At 42.3% G+C, this 19,474-nt stretch overlaps 1 protein-coding gene across 1 annotated transcript in view; it reads left to right on the top strand.

The window, feature by feature from the left end:
• LOC147723040 (molybdenum cofactor sulfurase-like) overlaps positions 1 to 19,474 on the top strand; it is a 577,064-nt gene that overhangs the window by 527,981 nt on the left and 29,609 nt on the right. Inside the window, exon 13 of the mRNA XM_086965413.1 lies at positions 13,047 to 13,194. Within this exon, the coding sequence (XP_086821539.1) occupies positions 13,047 to 13,194 (148 nt within the window). The remainder of the gene's footprint in view (positions 1 to 13,046; positions 13,195 to 19,474) is intronic.

Raw genomic sequence — 19,474 nt, 5'->3', positions numbered from 1 at the left:
TGGCTTATACCTGCCTGCCTACTTTCCTCCCCTTGGTTGGTCGCAATTGTTACCCTTAAATATGGTTGCGCTCTCTCTATCCCTCATCACCTTGTCATGCTGGCGCCATCTTGGTTGGGGGGCTAGAGCTTCCCTCGTAGGACTCCCACGTCTGGAGAAGTCTTTAAAATAGGATCTCCCTCGCTGGCAGGTAGACTCTACTGACTGCAGCGCGCTCGCATACTTTGCTCTTCTGCTGTGTTTTAATACTTTTAAACTTCTAGCACCATCGCGCTATCGCGCTGCTGACTTTTGAATACAGGCGCTTATTTTTCACTTCTGCTCTCTTGGGGGTGATAATTAGTTTAAGAATCTTACCTCGTACAATAATTGTCTCTCACCCCGTATTTTGTGGGATTTAGGGCGTTTCAGGGCTCGTGTTTACCGCGTCGCGGTGATTTAGGCTGCCATCTTGAGTGGGGAAACCAGGTGGGTGCCGATTTCCGGGCGCCATCTTGGTTGGGGGGCTAGAGCTTCCCTCGTAGGACTCCCGCGTTTACGGCTATTTAAGATGTCCAGTCTTCAAGCGCGCAGCGGACGCGCCGCTGGCGCGCCGGAGTGCGCCTGAGGTAAGCCCGTTTGCGCCCGTTCGCACACATGTCGCGACCAGCGCCGGCCATGCTGCCTCTTCCACCCCTACTCGTCTAGTGTATTCCAGAGATGAGCTCATCCAACTCGATCAGCGCTTCCATCTGAGATGCCAGCCAGACGCCACCAACAGTTGCCCGGGGACGCTATCTTGTGCCTTGCTGAATGTTAGATCTCTCAGTAAGCATCATGTGGAAATCGCACTCCTCATTGAATTTTATGAGTTGGATGTGCTTTTTCTGACAGAGACGTGGACCAGAGCCGATAGTGTTGTAGAACTGAGCCGATAGTGTTGTAGAACTGGGTTTGGCCTGTCCTTCGGGTTATAAAATTAAACATAATCCCCGAGTTGGGAATAGAGGTGGGGGCATTGGATTCATCTTTAGGGATACACTGGCACTTTTTCAGCTGGAGCTCAAGGAAGTCCAAGGTTTTGAACTCATGGGCTTTTCCTTAAATGGCCAAGGGGGTGCTCTGTACTCTGGGCTGCTATGCTACAGACCCCCTGGCAATGCCTTGTCAGCCCTACCTGAGCTGATAGATCTCTTGTATGACCTTTTCAACACCCATGCCAGACTATTAGTTCTGGGGGATTTTAGCCTTTGGGCAAATGGGCCCCTGGATTCAGCTTATAGAGAGCTGTGCCAGGCTTGCTGTAATATACATCTACAGCAACTGGTGCTCTCCCAGACTCACCTAAAGGGTCATGTCCTAGACATGGTGTTTGCGGATAATGATCAGGTCATGATTAGAGACATAATTCCCCAATTCTGGACAGACCATGCTCTTGTCCACTTCTCCCTAATTCTCCCCGCTGGCGCTTTGCGGGGGGGGGGCAACATGGGAGCCACTAAACTTAGTAGGCAATGGTCCAGACTTTTGAAACATTCTAGCCTTCCTACACTGTTAGCAGAGGGCTTTCTCTTGGGAGGAAATGTGAAAGAAAGTTATGTGAGTCTATGCCAACTTATTACTGAATCTTTGGATAAAGTGGCCCCTTTGAGGAAAGCAAGGGATAAGCCCAAACCTGCCATGCCCTGGTACTCGAAAGATCTCCTCCATTTGAAACTGTGATGTAAGCAGGCGGAAAGAGCCTGGAGGAAGCAGTATTTAGTGCAAGATAAAGTACTTTTCAAACAGGCCCTTCTGGACTACAAAGCGCAAATTAAGTGCGCTAAAGCCAAGTTCCTTGAGGAGATGATGTTGCAGGCAGCGAATAATTCCCAGACCCTTTTTAAAATCGTCAAGGACTTTTCGCATCCTGCCTGTGCCACTAATAATATCCCGGCGTCTCAGTCTTTATTTGACTCTTTAGCAGCGGCTTTTGAGGGTAAAATCGCCACCATTCTGAGTGATTTGTGTAACCCAGCTACCACCCGTCAGCCTTTGCTTGTTTCGGCTCCTTTATCTACCTCTGAGGCCCCTGTAGAAGAGGTGAGGCAGGTACGGCTAGATAGCTTTCCTCCCCCTTCCTTTGAGGATTTCTGCCTTTTGGCCAATGGCGTGTCCTTGGGCTCTCCCATGGACCTATATCCTCATAGATTTTGGAAGGTGTTCCAGGAGGAACTCTTTCCCCCTCTCCATGCCATGTGCTGTCAGTCCCTCAGCACCGCCACTGTTCCCGATGTTTGGAAATTGGCTGTGGTCTCTCCTCTTTTGAAGAAGGCAACGCTGGACCCTACTTGTGCGGTGAACTATCGGCCTATCTCGCTGCTCCCCTTCCCCATTAAGATCCTTGAGAAGCTGGTCACTAAACATCTGTCCAGTTTTTTGGAGTCCAACCTCTGCCTGGACGTGGCCCAGTTCGGCTTCAGGCCAGCTCATGGCACTGAGTCTGCACTGGTGGTTGTGTTAGATGACCTTCGTTCGTGTGTCGACTCTGGTCAAGCAGCTTTTTTAGTGCTGCTCGACGTGTCGGCCGCATTCGACGCGGTCAGCCATGATATTCTCATCAGCAGACTGGAGGAAGTCGAGGTGGCTGGCTCGGCCCGGGATTGGCTGGTCTCCTATTTGCATGATAGGCATCAGGTAGTGGCCTTGCCACCCTATAGATCTGCTATCAGAAAAGTGGGGCAAGGTGTGCCTCAAGGGTCTGCAATCAGCCCTATCTTATTTAATCTTTATCTCCGCCCTTTGGTCAGGCTGATCAAATCATTTGGTATCTCAGTTATGAATTATGCAGATGATACTCAGCTTATCTTTTCCTTCGAAGGCAGTGATGCCGTGTCTCAGGAGACTTTCCATCATTGCATGACAGCTACTGTGGACTGGTTGCGCCTTAATTCCCTCCAGTTCAATAGCTCCAAAACGGAGGTGCTGCACTATTCCGTGGATCGCATCCCTCACCCTTTGCCTATGGATTTTTGGCCTCCTCTCTTCCAGGGTACCATTGCGGTGGCAGGTTCCGCGCACAACCTGGGCGTCATGTTTGGACCAAATTGGATGCCTTCGTCAACAAAACAGTTGCTACATGCATGATGTTGCTTCGCACTTTGTGTAAAATTCTCCCTATGCTTCCGACTCAAGCCAGACCAGAGGTAGTGAGCAGTATCATCCTTAGCAGGCTTGATTACTGTAACGCACTTCTTCTAGGTGCCCCTGGAACCTTGATTGGTAAGCTGCAGCGCATTCAGAGCATGGCAGCTAAGTTGGCCCTCTCTCCGCTGCGCTCGGCTTCCTCTTCCTTGGCGTTAAAAGATCTTCACTGGCTGCCTGTCCACCAGCGTATCGGCTTCAAAGCATCTTGCATAGTCTTCAGGGCCTTCCATGGGCAGGGGCCTGTCCGGTTGCAGGAACTTTTTTCATGGTACAAGACAGCCAGACCTTTGCGATCTTCATCATCATGTCTGGTGGTGGTGCCCAGAATTCAAAGGTTACGGATGGGCGGCCGTTCCTTTGGATACACTGCAGCCAAATTCTGGAACTCCCTTCCCTTGGCCTTAAGGAGTGCTGTTGAACTTACCTCCTTTAAGAAAGGATTGAAAGCCTATCTCTTTCCTAGGGCAGTGTAACTTTGCTTTCGTGTGTCAGGCCAGGAAGAGTCAAAGCGCCAGGATACCCTCAGGGTGGCAGTTGCACTATAAAAGTATGGTTACAATTACAATGTATCCTCTCCCTACAGCCTCTTTTTGATTTTGCTTTGACCCGCCCTATCATTCCCTTGTCATCACACTTCTCTAGGGAGATAACTGAACCCATTTTATGCTAACATCTTGCGGCCTTCCACCTTTTTATTATTACCCAAGTTTGTATGCCTCTCCCCCCCACCACCATTTCACAGATACTGCTATTGTAAAAGGGGAGGCAGACAAAAAGCCACACAAATAGATCAGGAGAGAGCGAAAGAGAGAGAGAGCATGAGAGAGAGATCACAAAAGTTCTTCCTCTTGAATGCAAGGCTGAAGGAGTAGCTGTCATCTATGAATGTTCATGTGATCTTGAATCTGAGACAACCTTGGATACAATGATAGCTGCACATCTGAGACTGTATGCACTGAATATGGTGTTGCACCTTTTAGGGTTTGTAGTGTAGTTCCTGTATCCCAATAGGCTCTGCATATTGGAATAACATACACTATAGATTTGACATAGAACTGAGGTCAGTATGTCTCTATTGAGTACATTAAACTTAATCTTGTTTGCCAGCTAACTCAGAGGTAACAAAAACTCCCTGGCACACGTAAAATATCAAGTCCTTTTTAGTGTTTCAGAGTTATACATTCATCATTCTTGCATTCAGAAAATGACTCTTGTTCATAGGGTCCGGTTGTTTCTTATGAAGTTTATTCCTGGACTTTCACAGCCAACACGTGTTTCGTCGTATTGGGAATGTAACCCACGAGTTTCTCAAGGCTGCATAGGTGAAAGAAAAGAACATACAATACTGTTTTAGGACCTAATACAAAGTCCCATTGTTTCAGCGTTAATTCATCACACTGTTATCCATTAGTTATTGTCCAAGTTGGGTCATTGATAAGCATTAGTACTGTGCATTAAAGCATCTTGGGTGGTGGTTAGTCAGTTCACTTAGTTCATTGAAAACTGTAAAGCTACATATAATAATATTTAATTGTTCATATAACACATAATGTACCTCTGTATTCAGTAGGTCTATGAACTCATAGTAAGACGGAGAGACCACATGCAGAATAGACATATCTGTGATTGGTGCATCTACTAGTAAATCTTTTAGTGTTTGGGATGTGATATAGTTGACTATGGAACTTATTTTCTTGGGTCGGTGTGAAAATAGAATGGTTGTCGATGTGAACGTTGCATGCACAATAACTGGTGAAAGTGAATCAAATTCCCTGAAATTCCTCTTTCTTTGGTAACGCAGTCGTATCTGTAAATATGATGAGATTTTCAATAAAAATTGAAACCACATGGTCTAAAAAATTGGGAGATCCCGAAATAGACCTTGATAAAGCGTTAGCTATGGATAAGAGGTTTCTGCGTTCCTCGAATCTCAGGGCCCAACATTTCAAAACTCTATTTAATTTATACTATACGCCCGAAAAATTATTCTCTTGGGGGAAAGCGACAGATAGTAACTGCCCCAGATGTGGAAATGGTACAGCAGATCTTATACACATGTTCTATGGCTGTGAAAAATTAAAAACTATTAAAATTGAAATAACACGGTTTTTAGAGGGGCTACTCGACGTCAAAATTAACCTATCCCCAACTTTGATAATAATTGGTTGTGATGTGAAATTAAATATGAGTACTGAGGCCGAAGCTTTAGTTTTTATTTCCGTAGCAGTCCTTAGGATTTTAATTAGCGCAGCCTGGAAGGATACAGAAGCCCCAACTTTTCAAATGTGGTTGTGTAGAATGTTGGGTATACATAATATTGAGGAAGCATTATATTATTTAAAGGGAGCGAAGCTAAGGGATATGGGCAAGCGACTTTGGGCCCCAGTGGCTACTTGGAGGACAGCAAAACTACAAATGAATGATTTACTGGCTGTGTAGATATTTAACATGTCAACTGACTCTGTACTGTTTAGTATTCTTTCTGCTTTTTCGTTTGACGGTATAATGTAATGCTTCTATCTATGTATTTATGTACGCATTTATGAATATGTATTTACCGGTATGAACTCTCAATAAAAATATTTAAAAAAAATAAAAAAAGAGATTTTCAATAAATCATCAGTATAGAATTTAGCTTGGCTCTAGGTATACTTATCGCATTGTCAGTACAACTATTCTCATCACTTACTTATTTTGCGGTGATAATTCCAACCCGCAGTGGGTTTCTTTTAGGGATGATCTTGGCGTTGTAATTAGGTTCATAAGGAAGTCAGGGTGTGTTGCTTCCTAGTTCTGTTATTCCTTTTGGATGGCTGTAGGAGTAAGATAGGATTCCTCACTATTATTGAAGTTTCTCGTGTTAGTGGAGAAGCCCGTTTATGAAACCTCTGAGCCCATATTAAAGCTACGATACATCGGGTTGAAATTAATTAGTACCCCTCTAGTTGTGGTGTCGATAAGACCTACTCCCAAGTGCTGCAAGTTGATGTAAAACAGTACCAAATTTTGTGTTAGAGATAGTCATGGTGTCAAATATCTGCCATGCGCTCCGTCGCAGGAGTATAACTCCTTAATAAGGATAACGGTACATTTTATGTAAGGCAGATTCAATTGTTTGGAAACTGAGATTAATGAAGCCAGAATAGAGCTAATGCACATCGGCGAGACAATTATTAATCTTGTATTGAAGTATCGGCAACCTCTACTTCGAAGTACGACATAAATACGTTATTATGTGCTTAAATATCGAAACGGGCTATATTGTGAAAGTATTGTTGTGCGGTAAGTCAGCGTGAGACAATACGTTATAATGTGCTAAAATACCGAAACGAGCTATATTGTGCAAGTATTGTTATTTGAATCTGGGTGAGATATCTATGATCTGGTCTAAGAACATAGAAGCCATTATTGAGCCTACCTTTCGCCATTTGATTGGTATTTTCACTCGTCCCCGGTCCTCCAGTAAGACTCCGGTTCTACGGCGTAGTTTCAATACACTATTTTAAATTCACCAGCTATCGTGTAAGTTCCCGTTCGTGTCTGAGGCTCATCGCGTGGTCTCGCGAGAGCCGCGTGAGAAGTTCGAGCATCATCTAGCAGAGTGTATCGCTGTTGCGGCCATCTTAGAGTGTCTGCTTTAGATATTTTTCGTATCACGCTTTACTAGTCTATGTAAAGCATACGGTTTAGGACTTATATTCCTCACAAAAAAATGGAATTAAAGTGAACATCTGTTATTACCTTGTAGCTGTCTATTAGCCTATTATTATTCGTACAAACTTAATCACGTATGGGGCTAATTGCGTAGTAGTCTCGCGAGATGCGAATCATCCTGCTTATACCCCCAGCAGAATATGTAGTTACTGTGGCCATATTGGAGTGCCTCTCTAATGTTATATCGTCTGAAGCTTTACTAATCCGTGTAAAGCCGACCGATTTGGAAAGGTATATTTCTCTCCTTACCCAGAATAGTAACATACATATGTTATTTATCTTATAGTCGTCTAATGGCCTGTTGTAGTGCATAAAGACTTAGTGACTATATTAAGTGTCAAGAATAACTCTTATTAACAATTGTTATATCTATAATTGGATCCAAGTGCTACGTGATTAAGTGATTGGTGGTCAGTACGATCGTGCTCTGTTGTTGATTATGTTCAAAGGATGGTGCTCCTAATTAGTCTCTCCTTCCATTACAAGGGATGTGATTAGCATAATCATATTACACATACAGTATAGTAGGTGACATAGAACATAATAGTTACATAATGTTGCATTCATAATATCAGAACATCATTAAAATCTATTTTTCTGGTCCTTGTTTAGAGCGATTTGAACACTGTTCCCTCTTAGTTAGGCATGTCTAGGGTCATGTCTGTAGTGAGCGTCAGTATGTTGTCTAGGTGCCTAAGAATTAGTGTAGCTCGTGGTCTATGTTTAGGCCCTGGTCAACACTCCGTAATTTTAGTATCCAGTATGCTTCTCTCATTCTCAATGATAGTTCTCTGTTACCACCTCTTGGGTTTTTTGGCATATATTCAATACCGAAAAATTTGAAGGAGCGGTTTTGTGTTTGAGCTGGACAGATTGACATATGAGCAGCAACTGGATATCTCATGTCTTCCTGTTTAACTGCCCTTATGTGTTTGTTTATCCTGTACCTTAGTTGCCTGATTGTGCTACCCACATATCTCTTGCCACATTTGCAGTCCAAGGCATATACTACAAATTTAGTTAGACAGTTGATATTTGTGTGGATGTGATATTTGCGTTTGTCAGGTCCTTCAAATTCTGTCATCTTTTTGCATGCCCATTTGCATGTGATACATTGTCCGCAGCGGAAGAATCCTACTGTGTGTCTGGTTAGCCATGTGTCCCTTGTTTTTGGTGTGGGGTAACTAGGGCTTAATATGTTTCTAAGTGAGGAACCTTTCCTATATGTTATGGTTGGTCTTTCTGTTATGTATTTTTTGAGAGTCAAGTCAGTTCGTAGTAGGTGCCAATGTTTGTAAAGGCTACTCCGCAATACATGTGCCCAGTTATTGTAGCCTGTTACAACTCTAATTTTGTCATCCTTATTACTGTCTTTGGGTAATTCTTTCAGTGTGTCTACATGATTTACTTTATTGATTTTTTGTTCTGCCCTCATAAGTAATTTTTTGTCATAACCTCTATTAATCTTCTTTGCCAGCTAACTCAGATGTCACCAGAAACTTTTTTGAATAAACAAGAAGGGATTAGTCTCTGCCAACCGCATAAACATGACAACTTTGTTTCCCTTAGAGTCGGAATAATATTTTCAGAGTTGCGGGAACAATAGATAACAATTTCACTCAGTCAATCGTGCATGCTTCATTTCTACAGAGTTGCACAGAAATAGAGAGATGGGCGTTTCAATTAAAAGGATTTATTGAACAGTCTTCTTTCTCGTGCAAGAGATATGAACTGCTACAATCGTTAGTATAATGAGTACAGTGCAAACAGTAATATAAAATAATACTGTAATAGCATTGTCTGTTGCTATGACATATAGAAAAGTAGATACGTGGATTACTCAGGCTAAAATACTCAACTGGTGCTTCTAAAATACGCCTACCCCAGTGTACCTAACCTAGGTCTAGTACGAGGGAAGACGTAGGTGCTGGTTTAGCATAGGTTTAGTTTTGCCAATAATTGCCATAGGTTTCTCTAGGTTCTAATCAGCTCCATACCTTAGGGTGAGAGAGGTTGGTCTCTCTTTCCCGGGACTCGATTTCCCAACACCCCACAAGGAAAGTCAGAAACACTGGAGCTGGAATCTCGGCAGGAGGATGACAAATTCTAGTCTGTGCATCAGCTGGGAAGTTGGCTTCCTTCGGCACTTGCTGTAGCGAGCTGCGTTGTGCAAGTAAGTAGTCGAACTACACCAAACCACACCGTGCTTTGCCATAGCAAGTGAAGGCATATTTATACCTTGAAGGCGTTTAGCAATGCCAGTATTGACGTAAAAGTCGGGCATATGAATGTCATGAATGAACCCCTAAGAAATAGATGTTCATGCATAATAAATGAGTTCTTGGAGAAATCAATATCCAAGCCATTAGGGAAGTCCCTAATGGCTTAAGAGTCTGGTTTTCCAAGAACTCGTTGTGATGTAGATGAACGGATGTAACTAGCTATGCCTGTATTTGGTTAGCATGGGCTATGCCTAAATAAGGACTGGATTCCTATGCCTATATAAGGGCAATGTGAATTAAACCTATATAAGGGCATGAATCGGGAAATGCATACAGAATCTAAAATCGCACGCAACAGGTTCTGCATTTCTTCCAGCTCAAATTAAGAAATGCGAGGTGATTATCAACTATATTGCTCAAAACCTTGGCTATATCCTCAGGAGGCCAGAGTCCACGTCACTTTATGATATAATGATGGCTCACAAACAATCAGGTGGTCCTCCAGGTGTGTGTAGTTGGTGAGGGAAAAGGACTATTGGGTGACAAAATGTCCAACTCACGAAAGCATCACTATGAAGGTTCTGAGAGTTAGAAAGCATGAACTGTTGCTTGCTGTATTGTTCTTTTGTGTGTACTATGTGGGGTGGGGGTTGAAATGCGAGCAGCTTCCACCTGCCCTGCACCCGTATGTTGTGTTAGCAAAGCTTGCACTGTTGATACCCTGGTATACCTTATAATACTGTGTAAGAAAGGCTGAACATGAAATTTATGTGTAGAGTTCAGAAAATAGACCAACTAAATCCTTTCCAAGAAATGGGTAATCTACTGTCCTAGGTTGGCTACTTGGTGTAAAAATGATTTGTACTTTTGGATTGATGAGTCCTTTCATCATTAATTAGTAAAACTTGAGCTGGGTCAGAGCGATCTCACACATTATCCCTTGTCCGAACCAAAATGACAGAAATCATACTCCCAGAGCACAGCCACACTTAGATAGCAAATTAACACTCAATGGATAACAAGGAAAAAATTACCCCTCTCAGAGGAACAACAAAAAGAATACCCCAAGAACTTGTATTGCCACAGTGTGCAAATGTATTCCCAGAGACCAATGATAAGAGTGTGAGCTTCACTTACTCAAGATACTTCTGGAAGAGCCAATGAAACTTAACCCAGTAAGTCCCTCTACTTTATGGAACTCCTTTAAAGCAAGGGAGAAGTGTCAAGTCAAGTCAAGTCATAAAATTTGTATAGCGCACTACATACCCAGAGGGTTTCAAGGCGCTTAGGAGGGGAGGAGGATTACTTGTCAAAAATCCACGTTTTGAGTTGCTTTCTGAAAGCTAGGTGGTTCTGGGTGAGGCGAAGGGTAGCGGGGAGTGAGTTCCATGTTTTAGCAGCCAGGTATGAGAAGGATCTGCCTCCCATGGTGGTCTTGTTGATGCGTGGTACAGTGGCGAAGGCTTGGCTGGAAGAACGTAGTTGTCGGGAGGGGGTGTAGAAGGACAGTCGAGAGTTGAGGCATTCTGGACCGATGTCGTAGAGTGATTTGTGTGCGTGGGTAAGCAGTCGGAAAGTGATCCTCTTATTGACGGGTAGCCAGTGGAGGTCTTTAAGGTGACCAGAGATGTGTTTGTTGCGTGGGATGTCTAATATGAGTCTGGCTGAGGCGTTTTGGATTCGTTGGAGTTTCTTCTGGAGTTTTGCGGTAGTACCTGCGTAGAGGGTGTTTCCGAAGTCCAGTCGGCTTGTGACCAGAGCGTGGGTGACTGTTTTCCTTGTGTCGGAGGGGATCCAGCGAAATGTTTTTCTGAGCATGCGAAGAATGTTGAAGCAGGAAGAGGATACGGCGCTGACTTGTCTGTTCATTGAGAGTGAGGAATCCAGGATGACGCCTAGGTTCCGTGCGTGGTCTGTCGGGATGGGTGCTTTTCCGAGGGCTTCCGGCCACCAGGAGTCGTCCCATGTAGAGGGGGAAGTACCTAAGATGAGGACTTCTGTTTTGTCTGAGTTCAGTTTTAGACGGCTTTGTTTCATCCATTCGGCAACTTCTTTCATTCCTTCGTGTAGGTTAGTTTTGCCGGTGCTGGGGTCATTGGTGAGAGAAAGGATTAGTTGAGTGTCATCCGCGTAAGAGATGATGTTGAGGTTGTGTTGGCGTGCGATGGTCGCGAGGGGGCTCATGTATACGTTGAAGAGGGTGTTATTGGTGGATGATTCATTGATTACTCACCTGCCTTTCTTAATTGGCCCATACTCTGGCCAGGTGTTGAACTACAACCTTAAAATATGTGCTAGCTGGATACAATTACAAAATGTATACCACTCATAGATTTCCATTCCATAAATTAAATTTGATTTAAGATTTAATATATATGGTGCAATAGTTATAGTCCTTTTACTTGGCTGCCACTAATCCAGAGAAATTAGCTTAGGAACTTGACAAAATTCACTTCAAGAGGGGCTGAGTTGGAGGAAGACTTCCCAGTCCCATGTATGGCCCTAAAGTTCCTGTGAGACAGCTCTGATTGCTGCAACAAATGCTCAACCCGTCACCCAGATAATTGTAGGTACACATTCGACCAATTATGGGAGGCCTTGCATTTCTGTGGTTACTGTGTGCCCTGGTTAATAATATTTGACTATTTTGAGTGTCTGTATGGCAACCCGCTGAAGTGATTGACCATTCGAATGAGGACATAAAATGCTCTGGGAGTGAGGGGAGTATTATTTTAGAGAGCAAACAGGGACTGATTCCTGGCTATAGGCATCAGACTTTAGACAAGGTAAGATCTGAAGCCCAAGCACCCTAAAGCAAATATCCTATGGGGAGATTCATTCCTGGAGGCAAGACATTCAGTACATAAGTCTGCCCTGTTCAAGGATTTTGGATTAAGGAAGGCCATGAAGAAGTATTGGTGGGCCATGAAGATGAAGGGAGTTGCACTGCACCTACTGGGTGGTCAGCACATGCTGGATGATCTTCTAGGTGGATGACTTTTATACCCTACCTACTGCTGGGGGCGTGCCTCCTAATGACAACTCTATTAGGATTTAGACCAAGGTACTTTACCACTTTGGCTCTTTGCGCCTGGCCCATATTTCCCTGAATTTCACCCTCCCTTCTCTTTACTTTACGATGCACTCCAACCTACCTCACTCACACTGCTTCTATCTGTATCACCCCCTTCCTTCCCTAATTCACCCTTCTCTCTCTGCCTCACTGTCTCCCTTTACTCCAACTCATTCACACCTCTATATAACCCACACTTCTTTAATTCTCCCTGCTACACTCTCATACTTATAAGAAACAGTTCATTGACAGAGGATGATAAATGTCTTTGTAGGATGCTTTTATTGCCATTCTGAGGAGCTAGAATTGGTGAAGACCATCTTTCAAACAAGTGATTCAATCCAAAAAAGAAAGCATGAGAGAAATTGTTGTGAAAAATAGAGAGTGTGATTAAGATTGTGGAACACTTTGTACTTACATGTTTTTTAACGCAATTTACTCCAAAGCTTATTCCCCTTGATGGTAAAACATTCCAATATTTTCTTTACTATAGCCTATAAATATTTATTTATGAAGTTGATGTTGAATCCACTACAATTGTAATTTATTTTACCTCATGAATGTCATTGTTTGTTGTAATTTTATTAAAAAGCTAAATCACTTAGCCAAAAGATAAATGCAACAGATTGCAAACGATATATTACTATTGGTAAATAAGGAATATAACAGATAGGCAAGCCTTTGATTTCACTCTAAACATAAACAATAAAAACTAAACAGAAGGCAAGCACATTAATATCTAAATATCATTAACAAAAACGAGGTGTTGAGGAGCATGCTCTCCACATACCTAACAATGATTTATATTTAAAATGTGTTCCTTTTCACTTTATTTTTATTACAAATGTGCTTTTTCTCTGAATTATGAACAGTTTCAGCAGTAATATCACTGGGCTAGAAGAGCGATTTCCACTGATAGAACTGGTTCCGCTATTCCAATCAAACCTGGTAATAAGCAGTAGCCAAGCTTTTGAAGAAGAGGGATGGTCAGAGATTTCCATCGGCGCAATACGTTTCCAGGTATGGACTTCACCGCAAAGTATTTTCCATAAATAAATTTAAAGGCCCAAAAACTCATTCTCTGGCCACCACTTGCAAAGATTGTGTGGTCCTCAGAAATTTCAAGTGTCCTGGAAACAAGGATGGGTATTTCCCTACCTAGGAGTTACAGATGCTAAGGGTACTGGTAACTCAGGGTGTTGGGGAGAATCAGGCCCATTACCAGTTGAGCCTTCAGGGTCCACTAAGAAATGAGGAGTTATGTGGGGAATTACGATTGTGGTAGTTTTATTGTATGTAGAATAGAGATTTTATTAAAGTCAGAGAGGCTAGCAATATGAACAAAACTTTTATTCGCCACTTCTGAGCAGCACCATTGAAAGCTCTTTTGGAATCTAACAACATCACAATCACCAAAAGAATCTTCCATCCCATAAATAGCATGTGTCCTCCGTCTTCCTCCTCTTTTCATTTGCTCTTCTTTAATTCTCTTAACGTTTTAATTATCCTCCTCTAATTTTCTACAATAAAACATAAAAACAAATCAAACTTTTAAACTTATTTCTTCTCAATCCCATTCAACTTTTTACAAACATCTTTTCTTTTGTTAAGCATTTATTATCCCAAACCACCACACCCAAGGGTCGAGCAGGATAATGCTAACCTCCTTGTCTTTAAGAAAATCTCGATTCGATATTCAGTAAACCTACCAGAATCGCAATCTTATGTCAAGACATTAGGCTAACATTATGCATGTTTAAAGCTTTTTAAAATACATTTTGAAACATGTTCTGTCAAGTTAAAATGGAATTTCCTGAATGTTGTAGCAGAAAACCAATCTGCCGCTTTCATAATATCTTCTAATCTACCACCTTACACACTCGCCTTACTTTCCATAGCTCCTTTTACCGAATGTGCTGTGAACTTTGACACATCCACACCTGCCTCCTTCATAGTACACTTTAACATCTTGCAATTGTCCCACTTGAAACACTTGATATGATCAACCTGATCCACTCGTGCTGCTCTCTTCTCCAGCATTCTGCGTTCATACTCCTTCAGACAAAGCACCATGCAGAAACTTGGACATTCATCAAAAATTGGATAAAAAATAGATCCAGACTTGGTCTTTGTTCCTCTGCTTACTCCAAAAACCACCTTGCTTGGCTGATAAAATCTATGTGATGCACCTAGAGCCTTGACATCTGATACCCTCCGCAAGGGTATAAGACACAACAATGTAGCCAATTTCCAAGATAGTTCCCTCACTTCCAAATATTTATTGCTTGGCCAATTTTCAAACATCTTAAGAACTAAATCTACATTCCATAAAGTTTGATACTTAGGATTCGGAGGTCTCCTCAAACGAACATTACCCTACATACCAACGGACTTCTACCAATAGACCCACCTTGCTTGAGTGAATGTCCAGCAGATTTCAGCGATCTATAAGAGTTCACTGTCCTATAAGACATCCCTTTCTCAAACAACCCTACCCAAAAAATTTCTACCTGAAAGTCATTTGCCTCCAAGAGATCCAAACGCCTTTCCATGCATCAACAAAGCCATACCTTCCATGCCCCTGTATACCTCTTCCTTGTTCCTGGTGCCCAAGACTCTCATAGTAATTCTGCAGCTGTTCCCAAAGTTCTGTAAATGCTCTTGAACACCTGATATCTTTCAAGCTACAAGGTTGAAAGAAACTGACTCCACCAACGGATGTTCTTCTCCTTGCACATTTTTCAAAAGACCCTTGAAGGCTGAAATCAACAGAGGTTCCTTCACTGCTCATTTCATCACAGATGGACCCCAACATTGACCCTTTCAAAACAGGGTAATTAAAATCAACTTGCATTTCTGCCTCCTAACCTGTACTAAGACCCTCTGAATCATAGAGAATGGGAGAAACGCATACCCCTTCAATCCTTCCCATTCCTGCAACCACCGCCATTGCCCCTGGGTCGGGTCTCTAACTCACATAATTCTCTAACTGGTGAGTTAATCTTGATGCAAAAAGGTCCACTTCTAAAGGTCGAAAATGTTTCACAATTTCCTGACAAACGTCCTCTTTCAATTTCCAATCGCTGTAGTCTATCATGTTCCTTGAATTACAATGTGCCAAGACATTCTGGACACCTGGTAAATATTGTGCCTTCAATACTATTTTGTGTTCCAAACAAAGCTCCCAAATTTCTTTTGCCAGATCTGCTAGTCCCTTCGACCATGTTCCTCCTAATCTGTTTCTGTAAGCTACAGCAGTTACATTGACCATCCTCAACAGCAATGATTTGCTTTTCAATCCTGTTCTGAAACTCTTCAAAGCAAGTAATCCTGCTTTCATCTTCAAACAGTTTACATAACTCTTGTTCTTCCATGACCCCCAGTTTCCTGTCCTAATCCAACCACTCCTCAACCGGAATTGCTTGCATCCGTCTCCAACACAAACTCTGGTCTTATTCCAAAAATTGCTCACCCAATCCAAGCATCCATGTTTTCTTTCTACCAAATCAACTCTTCTTTTACATCCATACTAATTGTCACAAAATCTCCGTACCACAAACCCCTTGCTAATCCTGAACTTGTTATTCACTGTAAGGCTCTGTAATGCAAGGGCCCTGGAGAAATTGCCTGTATTGACGACAATAGCAAGCCAATCACTTGTGGTAATTCTCTTAACGTTATCTCCTCCTTCCTTATCACCGATTGAATATCTTCTCTTACCTTCCTTACCATCTTCTCTGGAAGACATAGCTGACCTAAAACTGTGTCCACTACAAACCCTAAATATTCTATCTTCTGCACAGGATTCAAAATTGACTCCTCCCAATTTATCACAAATCCCAGATTTTCTAAGACACTTTTTACCAAATCCAAATGTTCCTTCAGCTCTCCAATTTCCTTACTCATTATTAAACGATCGTCAAGATAAATGATTATTCTGATCTCTCTCTCCCAGAAAAAAACAACCACTGGTAACCTTTGTAAAACACCATGGGGTTGAAGAAAGCTTGTACAGTAAGCTCTGACATTGACATAATTGACCTCTCCAATTGAATTGTGGAACTTTCTGACTCTCCCTCATTATTGGAATAGCAAAATACACATCTTTCAGGTCCAATTTTACTATCCAATCTCTTTCTTGAAAAATATCCCTTGAGAGATAAATACCCTCCATTTTGAAATGTTGATACGTCACAAATTGATTTAATCTCCTTAGGTTTATTACTGGTCTCTACCCTTTGTCCGTTTTCTCTACCAAGAACAAAGTACTTATGAACCCTTTGTGGATTTCCTTCACTCGCACAATCATATTTTTTTCTAACATCTGACACACTTTTTTTTTGCACTATTTCCATTAATTCTCCTTAAAATCCCAACTTGTGCGGTTCTATGTCCTGCACTGGTATTGCATTCAATTCTATCAGATATCCTTCTATAGTCTTTAAAACCCATACATCCTGTGTAATGCTTTTCCAGTTTTCCTTGAAATACCTCAATCTTCCTCTTATACTTTTTGGGGTAGAAAGAGAAACAATCGTCATACTCACCTTGGTTTGGTCCTTGTCCTGAGACTTGGCCCCTTCCTCTGATTATTCTACTTCAACTTCTCCCTCTTTATGGGAAGGAATTATAATAGCCCTGACCTCTGTAGTAACCATTGATATTGGTTTTGATATTGGGCTCTGTAAATCGCACGGTTGGTAGTTTGCCCTTTCCCACCAGCCCGTCCATAAAAGTATTGTGCCTTATCCAGGCTTGTAAAGGTGTGGACATATTTGTATGTGACCTCACCAAACAATAAGACATGTGCCTCCTCACTGGATACCCACTTGGCTAAATCCACTAATTTTAGATTAATGCACATAAGCACTGTCTTACTTCTTTCCACCAAAATTCCTGAATTCGCATTACCCAAGAAACAAATTGCCCTCTGACACCAACCACGCAACAATGCTGAATCAAAATGTTTAAGATATGCTTCCTATGCTGCATCAGATATCTTTACTAGAGGACCTAGAATCTCTAGAATCTTATCCTGACATTGTTTCAAGGATCTTTACCCAGCTTGAACATATATGTAATGAGTTCCGGATCCAAGTTCGGTGTCATAAACACGTTTTCATCTATCATAGGTCTCTAGCATTCTGCTTTCATATTATTCCTCTCTTCCTTTGCTAAAGGCTTTCTTATTATTGCTTTTATGTAGTCTGAAACATGCTCTAGAGGCCACCAATCATTTCCTCTAGGATGTCTAATATCCTTGGACTGAATATTAGCTCTCCAAATGGACCAACCACTAAATCCTAACTCTTCTCTCTCCCACTAAATTCATTTTCCTCCTGTAAACCATCCTTGTATTCCAAATCCAGGATATATTAAACCAAATCTATATCACTGTATTTACTCACATCCTCTGATGCTTTTTCTCCATTCTCAGTGTCAAGCTGCCTTTTCCCTGTACTGTGTCGGGTACCTTTCCTTTGTGATCCGCTTGGGGGTCCACTCTGCTTCATTTTTTCATCCAAATGTATATTTTTTGATAAACATTTTCCTCCAGGACCTCACTCACTTGTCTCCTCTTTAGAGACTGAATAATACTCTTCTTCATCTGTATTTTATCTCTTCCCTAAAGCCTAACAGACTCCTGAATCAACTCCTTCAATTCCTTATTAATCATATTTCTTAATATATTCTCCTGTTCTGCCTTATTCATTTAGTTTATATCCATTTTTATTTAATCCTCTAATATCTCTCTATTTAATCACTAAATATCCTCAGAATCGAGCCCCACCGGTACTCTGTAACCATCTTTCCAACACAAAGGAAATGGCCTCATAGAGTGACCAGCCGTAAAAACAAATTGAATTGTTTCACAACCTGCTCTCATTCTGCTAAAAAAAAGCCCTAAACCTATTCAATAGAAATGCGAGCTGAGCAGCAAACGTCACTCGACTTGTCTTCCCATTACTTATTTCCTGGCTCTAAACCAAAGATGTCTACACGCGCACAACTTCAACACAAGCTTGAGCTAAGGCGTCCTTCATAAATTCAATTTTAACGGTCATATTAACATCATCATTGCATCAGCGCACTACTGCAAACTTTGTACCAATCATAAAAACGCTCACTAGTCAAGCCTTATTAGACCTTTCATTTTGTTTCAGCATAAAATGTATACATCCTAATTTTTAGAAAAACAACTATTAAACATTCTTTGAGATTTATAACTGAACTTCCCTTTAAAATATTGTGTTCTTCCTTCACATTCACACACCACACATCAAACAAACACCCATAAATTGGGTATCCCTCCATTACTCTTTCAATCATAGAATACAGACTCTAATTATAATGAAGAAGATAGAGGTCACATGCTATTTATGGAAGATGGAAGATTATTTTGGTGACTGTGATGTTGTTAGATTCCATGAGAGCTTTCAATGGGGCTGCTCAGAAGTGGCGAATACACGTTTATTGCATAATGCAAGCTTCTGTCTTGACATAAAATCAGCTGGGTTATATTCACCTGGTAATTACTAATTTTGCACTGGGCATCCACCCAGAGATTTCAGCTGTGTTAGGGAGACGGTGGCAGTGTCTCCCGGACCCGCTGCTCATCTGTGAGTCATCTGTAATTTTACCATTCTTGCGTGGGCTGCGAGAGGCTATAGCGGACTGATTTTAATAGTCTACATTAATCTTAATTTAGGACAGCTTCACTTGTCCCTTTAACATCAGCATTCTCTCCCCGCAACAGACAGACTGCCTGGGCTCGATATTGAAGCCTGCCCGCATCGTTCCGACTCGGCAACCAGTGCCGTTGTGCGGAGGGCGGACAGGTAAGAGCCAGGCAGCACTTCCGGTTGTGCCGGAGCTGAGGTTAGCGCTCCAGTGGCTACCTCACTCCGGGCTATTTAGACCGGTCTGACTCTCGGGCGCGCGCGGTAGGGAGACGGTGGCAGTGTCTCCCGTACCCGCTGCTGCACCCGTGAGTCATCTGTGAGTCATCTGTAATTTTACCATTCTTGCGTGGGCTGCGAGAGGCTATAGCGGACTGATTTTAATAGTCTACATTTATTTTAATTTAGGACAGCTTCACTTGTCCCTTTAACATCAGCATTCTCTCCCCGCAACAGACAGACTGCCTGGGCTCGATATTGAAGCCTGCCCGCCTCGTTCCGACTCGGCAACCAGTGCTGTTGTGCGGAGGGCGGACAGGTAAGAGCCAGGCAGCACTTCCGGTTGTGCTGGAGCTGAGGTTAGCGCTCTAGTGGCTACCTCACTCCGGGCTATTTAGCCA

Source organism: Lissotriton vulgaris, chromosome 4_1 (genome assembly GCF_964263255.1).
Source record: "Lissotriton vulgaris chromosome 4_1, aLisVul1.2, whole genome shotgun sequence".
Taxonomy (NCBI): domain Eukaryota; kingdom Metazoa; phylum Chordata; class Amphibia; order Caudata; family Salamandridae; genus Lissotriton; species Lissotriton vulgaris.
The sequence above is the reverse complement of the archived record's forward strand: the minus strand, read 5'-3'. Positions and strand labels throughout refer to the sequence as shown.